The 9,658-nt window shown below is 49.8% G+C and overlaps 2 protein-coding genes across 6 annotated transcripts in view; both read left to right on the top strand.

Annotated features, from left to right (window-relative positions):
* tnfsf10l (TNF superfamily member 10, like) overlaps positions 1-1,763 on the top strand; it is a 24,297-nt gene extending 22,534 nt beyond the window's left edge. For all 5 annotated transcript variants that reach the window (XM_040182485.2, XM_040182484.2, XM_040182488.2 and 2 more), the window contains exon 7: positions 1-1,763. This exon is cut by the window's left edge and continues 140 nt beyond it. In XM_040182485.2, the coding sequence (XP_040038419.2) occupies positions 1-46 (46 nt within the window). In that variant the 3' untranslated portion in view covers positions 47-1,763.
* The window catches only part of rps4x (ribosomal protein S4 X-linked), a 125,209-nt gene that overhangs the window by 16,781 nt on the left and 98,770 nt on the right, over positions 1-9,658 (top strand). The gene's annotated exons all lie outside the window — the stretch shown is intronic.

Here is a 9,658-nt window from a genome sequence, read left to right as displayed (position 1 = left end):
CGACGACTCCTCCAGCTACTTCGGCGCCTTCCGCCTGGACCTCTGAGGGGGGGGGGGGGGGAGAGGGCCGGGGGGTCTCACGGGCCTCCAGAGAATCCTTGGACTCCTCCGGAGGGAGCTTGGACGGATGGGACGGAGGACGGAGGGAGTGAAAAGGAGACAAAAAGACAGGAAACTAAAAAAGGTGCGAGTGGATTCGACGGCTCACTCTGCGCCGACTTTTCCGTTTAGCGTCTCAAAGGCCCAAAAGAGACCAGAGTTTAAAAAAGAAACCCGAAATAAACATGAATGTGAGCTTCTTTGGTGGGAGGCAGTCTGAGACCCCTCCCCCCTCCTCCCACGCTCTCCCCCCTCGAATTTGGAATCAAGACCGAAGAATGTACGCGTTGTCCGCATGGAGGACGTGAGGACGGACGAAGGAAAAGCTGCAGAAAGTCAAACGATCAAACCAAAGCGAAAACAAACGTGAATTTTACTCTTGTTGCTTTTTCTTCTTTGTGGCTGTTGAACTGTTGTGCGATTCTCACATTAAAACCACTCGGATTTCGCCGAAGACTTTATGGAAACACGAGACGGGTGCATTCTGACCGCGGAGACGGCGCGTCTCGTTGGACAGAAAAGGAGGCGGGAGGAGAAGAGGCGGCGTGCAGCCCGACCGGCCGCGTCCGCTCGTCTCCTCGGCCTTTTCTTCCGCGGCGTCGAACACGCCGTCTTCGTGCTCGCCGTGATTGGAAGGACGGAACTCGCAGAGCTCCGTTTGGACATTAAAATAAGCTCGCCTAAAGGTCACCTGGCGCCTCCAACGGGAGTCAGCCGTGAAATGGGCGCCGCTGAACGTGGAAAAGGTCGCCGGAGGGTTAAAAAAGTGCACAAAAACACCACGATAACATCTGGATGCAACAGAGAAGCTCGTCATGTCTCGAGAGTTGATCTGTTCATCGGGACAGGGCACAGCTAGCTTAGCTTAGCACAAACACTGGAAGCGGAGGGAAACCGCTAGCCTGCAGGAGGATTCTGTCACTCGCTAGCCGGGCTAGCCGTTTGTGCTAAGCTAACTGTCTCCTGGCCTCGAAGGTGGAGGGGGGAGGGGGGGGTTAATCTACACAACCGCATTAAAAAGGTTGTGTTGGACACACAAAGGAAGACACACACACACACACACACACATCATCCCACGTAGCATAAAACACACACTGACGTACGCACGTCTGGTAGTTGTCAGTTCGGAGGCATGCGAGTGTGTGTGTGTGCGTTCAAAGGGCTCAGACGCTTCATAACACACACACATTGTGTATTTGTTTTCCCTGAGAGAGATATTCTCCACACATGTGTGTGTGTGTGTGTGTGTGTGATCTACAGTGTGCGTTTGATTCAGCGCTCCAGAGAAACGTTGTATATTTTCATGCGTCGGGCACCAAATCGGAGGCAAAATCTCATTTAGTTTGATTGCTTTTTTTTTTAAGCTGCTATTTCTTGTGTGTTTTTTGTGTGTCTGCTGCGGTCGCACGCACCTGCTCTCGTGTTTTTTTGGGGGGGTTTTAAACTCACACTCTCGACCCGCAGCGACAGATCGCCGAGAACAGAGCCGTGGCCGCGAAGCGACGTGCACACAGACACACACAGACACACACAAAGACACACGCGCGCGCGCCAGCTGGCAACACTTTTGCATTGAATGTGTCCGTTTGTACTGGATGGTTTGTGTAGCTGTGAATATGTGTGGCACATTGTTGCTGAGAAAATAAACAAAATATTTGAACCTCCCCTCTGTGTGTGTGTGTGTGTGTGTGTGTGTGTGTGCGTGTGTGTGTGTGCGTGCCAGAGTGTGTTAGACTTACTTTTTATGATTTTCATGAAATGTTTCAAACATTGTTTAACGACTAGATTTCAACATTGACGGAGCCGTGTAGTTTAACTGCTAACAGACCGTCTGCATCTCCTCCATTGGGCCTTTTGTTTGGTTCTAACGGAGCCGTTTGTGGGATTAAGAAGCATCTTCAATGTGAGGTGACGGATTACAACCTGTAGCTAAAGGCTTTTTCAGTGATTAAAAGACGATTAGGACGCATTGGCGTGTTTATTTTACCCCAGACTCTGAGATAAACGCTCGCCCCGGATGCTCCCGCTCGGCTGAAGTCTTTCTAGTCTCCTGACCTTTGACCTCGCCGTGCCACGGCAAGGAAAACAGATCCACCGAGCGTCCCACGGCTGCCACTGGTTTGGACGGTTGGAATTTCCTGCGGAGATCCTTGGTGAGGAACACGAGCCCCGCTGCTCCGGTTAACCAAGTCCAGAGAGTGGAAGTGGTTTTAATCTGCAGCTCGCTGGTCTCCGTCTCCCCGACTTCTTGTGATCGGAACCGCGTGATCCCAGATCCTCTCAACGATGGCTGACATGTAAATTAAAAGCCGACACTCGCCAAAACAAAAGTGTGACCTTTTTGTTTTTTTGTCCTCGAGCTTCAGTGGGTGTGGAAGCTTTTTATGGCCAAGCTGGAAAGATCCCAACCAGCCAACTGGGGTTTCTCCATCGCCGTGCGGTTGATGATCGACACAGAAACGCCGTATTGGACCTCAACTCACTAAATGAACATCACGTTGTGTTGAAGAAGACTTGAAACTATAGACTGAGACCATAAACTCATGTTTACAACGTTTACTGAGGGAATAAATCAAGCGAGAAGTAGAGTCATTTCCTCATAGACGTCTATGGGAGCAGAGGAGTCGCCCCCTGCTGGTCACTACAGAGAAGTAGAGTCATTTCCTCATAGACGTCTATGGGAGCAGAGGAGTCGCCCCCTGCTGGTCACTACAGAGAAGTAGAGTCATTTCCTCATAGACGTCTATGGGAGCAGAGGAGTCGCCCCCTGCTGGTCACTACAGAGAAGTAGAGTCATTTCCTCATAGACGTCTATGGGAGCAGAGGAGTCGCCCCCTGCTGGTCACTACAGAGAAGTAGAGTCATTTCCTCATAGACGTCTATGGGAGCAGAGGAGTCGCCCCCTGCTGGTCACTGCAGAGAAGTAGAGTCATTTCCTCATAGACGTCTATGGGAGCAGAGGAGTCGCCCCCTGCTGGTCACTGCAGAGAAGTAGAGTCATTTCCTCATAGACGTCTATGGGAGCAGAGGAGTCGCCCCCTGCTGGTCACTACAGAGAAGTAGAGTCATTTCCTCATAGACGTCTATGGGAGCAGAGGAGTCGCCCCCTGCTGGTCACTGCAGAGAAGTAGAGTCATTTCCTCATAGACGTCTATGGGAGCAGAGGAGTCGCCCCCTGCTGGTCACTACAGAGAAGTAGAGTCATTTCCTCATAGACGTCTATGGGAGCAGAGGAGTCGCCCCCTGCTGGTCACTACAGAGAAGTAGAGTCATTTCCTCATAGACGTCTATGGGAGCAGAGGAGTCGCCCCCTGCTGGTCACTGCAGAGAAGTAGAGTCATTTCCTCATAGACGTCTATGGGAGCAGAGGAGTCGCCCCCTGCTGGTCACTGCAGAGAAGTAGAGTCATTTCCTCATAGACGTCTATGGGAGCAGACGAGTCGCCCCCTGCTGGTCACTGCAGAGAAGTAGAGTCATTTCCTCATAGACGTCTATGGGAGCAGAGGAGTCGCCCCCTGCTGGTCACTGCAGAGAAGTAGAGTCATTTCCTCATAGACGTCTATGGGAGCAGAGGAGTCGCCCCCTGCTGGTCACTACAGAGAAGTAGAGTCATTTCCTCATAGACGTCTATGGGAGCAGAGGAGTCGCCCCCTGCTGGTCACTACAGAGAACTGAATCAAAATGCTGAATTACACTTAAATTCTGAGACTATAACGTCTGTTTTACTTTTTATCTCCTGGAGTTTGGAGTCGACGCATCTAAACTAAAGTCTCCGGTTCCATTGAAATTCCACAAAACACCAAATTCAGCGGCCAAACCCACGACCTTTTCCTCTGCGTAACCACACATGAAGCACCACACAAAACGTTGTACGTTGCCATGGAGATCGTAGCCGCTCAACAGTCAAAAAAAACAAGTTACTTAGCCAACTAAGAGCCAGATGAGCTGAGCAGCCGCCCATTGAAGCGGCGTTAAACGTGTTTGCGTGCGCGTGCTCTGACATTTGAAGCTAACGGTTAGCGGTCGGCACGAGACCACAGCTCGGCACCGTTGAGCTCGGCAGTCGGGTTCGTACCACTGAAGAGCTCCGTGGTCCATATTGACGTGGAGTAGCCTGCGGGACAATAGTGACCTCTCGTCTTTGGCTCTGCGTGGTTCTTCTGACCTGCTACTTTCATTCAATTTGCCTGGTTGAAAAGGTCAAACCCGGCCTCCGTCCCCCTGGGAAGTCCAGTGTTTGGGGGGGACGATCGCAGGCCTGCGCGAGGACGCCGACCGCGGCGTTGCCTGATAATAATCCGCAGACACACATTCGCAGATCCCCTCATTTTCATTTCAGCGGCGGTGAATTTAAGGGAGGAATGTTTGGTTTCCCGTATCTCTGCTGTGTGAATAAACAAACAGCGTCTTAGGACACATTCTGCCCGTTCGGGTCCTTGTCTTTGGACGGGAGATGACGTCTTGGAAATGTGTTGTGAATTTCAAAAATGTCTTTGTTCCATTTGAACCGGCTGCCAGAGGTTCAGTCGGGGTTTCGCACCATAAATATCCCAAACAAAAGGCTCTTAAACCAGCTTGTTTTTCTGCTTAACCCTTTACTTACAGCCGCTACGTGTTTATTGGGCTTAGATATTAGACGTGGATAAGAGATGCGATATATATGAGATAGTGGGACGTTCATCAGATAGTAGTATGCTTTATATATAATAAAGGGACTTTGTTCATCTCAACCCATTTAATGGTTCCATTGGTCAGATGTAGTTTCTGGATTTAATCCTTTTACCAGCTGAAACATTACAGAATGTAACATTCATCCTAATATGCAAATGAGTCACTTCTAAAGATTTGATCTTTTTTTATTCTTTTTATAATGATTTTTATGCCATTTGTTTACTTATAAGAATAATAAAGAAATGCTGATTATTTTTTTCCTGAATTAATCGTCTTTGTTTATTGAAATAATTTAGAAGACCTGATGATATTTCAACACGTCCAAAAACAAAAAACTGGACACTGAACTGATTTTGTTTTTGTTTTTAGTGTTAAAGTCATGGACCAGGCAGGAATCATTACCGCCGGCAGGGGATGAGACGGGGGGGACGAGCCGGGGGGATGAGACGGGGGGGACGAGCCGGGGGGGGGGGACGAGCCACTGGGACTCCTCACACTGATTCAACCTGACGGGGGGCTTTCATGTCCTCTCCTACAAACGCGAGCAAGCCCCGGATATGAAGACGTCCAGGGAGATGTTGCTCAACATGTCGTACGTGGGGGGGGAGGAGCTTTCATGATCAATGAGTCAGGGCGAGGAGAGCGAGCTGATTCGGCCCGTTTGTTGCACGATAGAGGGAACGATGTCCATTTGACGGTACACGCATAACGGTGCTGGAGAGTTCAGACCCCCCCCCCTGCAGCTCCGGCCTCCTCCCACAGGCCCAGAGACCTGCTTCACGCCCCCCCGGGTGCATGAAGGAGAACACGCAAAAACAGCAACTTTCTCGACTCCTTTGCGGGTTCGGCGTGTTTTAACACGGTGATCATTATCGTGTGTGAGCGGCGGAGGCCGCGGGTCACAGCAGCACTTTATCTGCCATCTCGGCCCGTTTTCATACGAGTGTTAACAAAAGGACCTGTTTGCCTCCCTTCCTGACACACACACACACACACACACACACACACACACACACACACACACACCTCCTACATGAAGGTGGTTATCTGAACATCAGCATTCTCCTCATACAGCGCACACACACACACACACACACACACACACACACACACCTTCATATCAACAGTGCTGCCGTTCCCTTCAGGTCTCCTGTATTTATTACCCAACATTCCCTCTGTTTTCATAAGAGCCAGCCAGGAAATTAGCTTCATAACGCTGCAAAGCGCACACACACACACACACACACACACACACACACACACACACATATATATACAGAAAATCCCAAAACATCCTGAAGAGACTAAGTGGGGCCAGACGGGCGCTCAACCTGACACACACACACACACACACACACACACACTCTTTTTAGAGAACAATACTTCTGTTTAAAGCTGCCGGCCGTTGGAAACGGGAGTCGTAGAATCCGAATACCTCACAGGAACAATGACGTGATCCGTTGTCGATAAGGTCGTTGAAGCAGCACAGAGATGCATGCTGGAAAAGAGAAGGAAAGAAATCTATTCTGCTCCGCTAATAGAATCGAGCTACTTTAGCTCGAATAAAGGTCAGAAACGCGCCCTGCTGAGAAGAAGAACCCTAAAAACATGAAAATAAACTCGACCGGCTGCGTTCTGGAGGCCGTGTATATGAAAGTATGTAAAATATGTAACGCACAGAAAAATGTGAGTCGTGCGACTGAAGTTCCCGCCGAGCCGCTGACGGGACGCGTTCCTGTCATTCAGCAGAGCTAAAAACATCTGCAGTCACCACCCAGGCGTGAGGAGCGTTTAAGATGTTCGGGTCGGAACATTTTACCAGAGTTTGGGGAATACGAGCGACTTGCAGGCAGCATTAATAAAAACAGTTTTACAGATTTACTTTCCATGTTACCACGGTAACAATCTGCCTTTCACAAAGTGCTTTGAATGTGTATAATAAATATTAAATGTAGTTTTTTCATTTTCAATTTCCTTATCTTTAATTAAATATTTTACAGTAGTATATATAATGTAAGTAGATATGAAAAAAATATGTTTTATAGGGTTAGGTTTTCACTTTTTCCAAATAAATTACACATTCACAAAACCCATAATTAAACCAAATGTAACTTATTGAATTTAACCTTAAATGTCAGAGAGGATTCTCTGCTATCGCCTTTACTGCAACAAGAACATTTACTTAAACTCCCACCTCTTTTATATTAAATATCCCGAAGCAACACATGCTGTTAGACGTGCGAGTGAAGTTTGTGACTCGTAATGTTTCCACCTTTCATGCTGCGTTGAGGATTTTTATTTACAAATTTAAATGACGATTAAATAAAATCACAAAATGTAAATCATAGAACTTTAGCTATTCAGTTGACTTTATTTATTGCTTTTTATATGGAATGTACCCAGAAGAAGAAGAAAGGAGTTGCTAAAAGATACGAAGAAACATCTATAAGGAAATAACACATTAAACAAATAACACTTTGAGTGGGTTCGGCTGAGAATGATTAAGCCTTTGTGAAGTGATAGATGTGTGTGTGTGTGTGTGTGTGTCAGCTTGTAGGTCGGCGGGGGCCACAGCAGTCGACCTCGGGCCAGTTTCCAGAGTCCTCCGAGGGAAATTCCAACGCCGGCGGATCGCTGGCGGTCAGCGAGGGTCGGCAAACCCGAGGAACGGTTCCGTCCGAGCCGCCGGGAACCCGGGAGCCCAATTTGTGACGTTACCGCGGTTGGGGGGGCAGGTTGGGGGGGGCGGGTGGAGATGAATGCATGTGGCAGCGGCGCGTATTCTAGATTACTTCCAGAGCGTCTTGGCACCGTAGACGCGTTTTCATTTCCCGCTTCGCTCCGGATTGAAAACACGCCCCCATCACCTCTTTAACCTCTTGAGTTTGATCGGCCGCGCGTCCCAGTCCGCTCATTTAAGGACGTGTGTCAGAAAGCTGCCAGGAATGACGTCCCCCCCCCCCCCCGACCTCTCGCCCCCTCACCCTCCTTTCTGTGGTTGTTTCATTTGATTAACTACCAGAGGAGGCAAAGAAAAAAAAGAGCAGCTAATTGAGAGCAGCTCGTTTATGGCAGCGGCGCCAGGGGTTAAAGGTGAACGCCTCGCCGGCGCTACGTTCCCAGTGAACCGGACCGACAGGTACCCAGGAGGGCGTAAATAGTCTGTCGGCGCCCCAAAAACCCAGAGTTCAGAAGGGGGGTGTTTCAAGCTATTTGGTTACGGCTGTGGTTCTGGGTCCACTGGGGGGGGATCGGCGGTCCGAAAGGCCTCATTGGAAACGGCGTCGGTTCCCGTTTACGGTTTTTCGCCGTGGTTCCGTTTCTTTTGGCCGCAGGTCGCTCACCTGCGGGCCGTGAGGGGGCGAGGCCTCGGTGTCGGGTGAGCGGTGGGAACCTCCACGTCTGTGACCCGAGGGCCGGCCGAGGCAAAAGGGGGCCGGCGCGCAGATCCGGTTGCACGCAAACACACGCACACGCATGGCGTTTTAAACCAACCCCCCCCTCGAGCAAACGTCATCTTTTAGCGTGCACGCAGGTCGAGAGCACAGGTAAGGAGACACCTGGAATTTATCTCCGTACCGCAGCAGGGTGGTTTTTCTCTTCTCGGCTTTGTAATGTGCACCGAGACAACGGCGGCCTGGGAAAGTGTAACGAGGGAGGAAGCAAAATGCGGTAAGGCGACTGATTACACAAGGAACAAGGAACCCACCGTAGGGTAGACAGGAAATGGATTAAGGTGTGGGGGGGACGGAAACTCGAGCCCCATGTGAAGCCCGGAGAAAACACTGAGTCATGACCCCCCCTCACACACAGATCATGTCCCCAAAACGAGCTCCGACGCGCTGCCTGAGACGGCGACCGTCGGGAGTGACAGCATAACCCCCCCCCCCCCCCCCCCGAGGGTCCGCAGTATAAACATGCCCCGCCCCCCCCCAGCATGCACAGTGGCATTGCGTAACGCAGCGGCCGACAGGACCCATAAAAGCAGTCAAACCATCCGTTGACCCCCGACGGGACGAACCCGCGTAGTCGACATGAAGCTCCAAATAACTGCATGCAGCCATCGACCCAACGAGGCGGCGTTGAATCACATCAGTCACCACTCAGGTTTCATGTTTGTGCCTCAATGCGCAATAATAAGAGTGAAGGGACACGAGGACACGAGCCGTGTTTACAAAAGACTCAGAATTTATTCTGAAATGTTCGGTGCTGAATTCCGGCAACAAGCGTTATTTATTATGGTTTGTAAAAAAAAAAAAAAGGAATTTGAAATAGTGAAATCTCTTAATTACCAAAAATAACATTCAATGACGGAGCTTAAGTAAACAAATGACAAGGTTCGGATCAACAGCAAACAAATAACTAGACACATTTAAGTCAGTGGAATAATTTAGTGGGACAAACAGTTTCACATTTATATAAATTAGTCTCTTTCACATTTCAGATCACAAAAAAAAAAGAAGGAGACATTTGTGGAGTCAGGAAGTCTTCATGGAGTGTGAGTGTGTATCAGATTGTCTCCTCACACCTCTAATGCTTCATTGTTCCCTGGAGGGGGCTCCGAGCCCCCATCGGCCCACTCGCAGCGCTGTCTGGACTCGCAGCGGCGGCCGGGGGGGGGGGGGGGGGGGGGGGCGGCGGCACGGAGCTCCCAAAAACCCCAAAACCCTCCCAGCTTCATCTCTGGTCCTCTGTGAGAGATCAACCCCCCCTTCAAACATCCCTCCCTCTGCATTCCTCTTTGAAAAGAGGGAAAAAGAAGGAAGGAAAAAAGAAGGAATGAGGAAAAGCCCCTCCCAAAAAAAAAGGAGTAGATGTGAACTTTCGACTGATCTGTCCGACATCCTCGTGGAGAGAACCAGCGCCGGTGAGGAAGAACCAGAAGGCC

Source organism: Gasterosteus aculeatus, chromosome 7, assembly GCF_964276395.1.
Source record: "Gasterosteus aculeatus chromosome 7, fGasAcu3.hap1.1, whole genome shotgun sequence".
NCBI classification, from domain to species: Eukaryota; Metazoa; Chordata; class Actinopteri; order Perciformes; family Gasterosteidae; genus Gasterosteus; species Gasterosteus aculeatus.
This window is presented reverse-complemented; position numbering and strand designations above follow the sequence as displayed.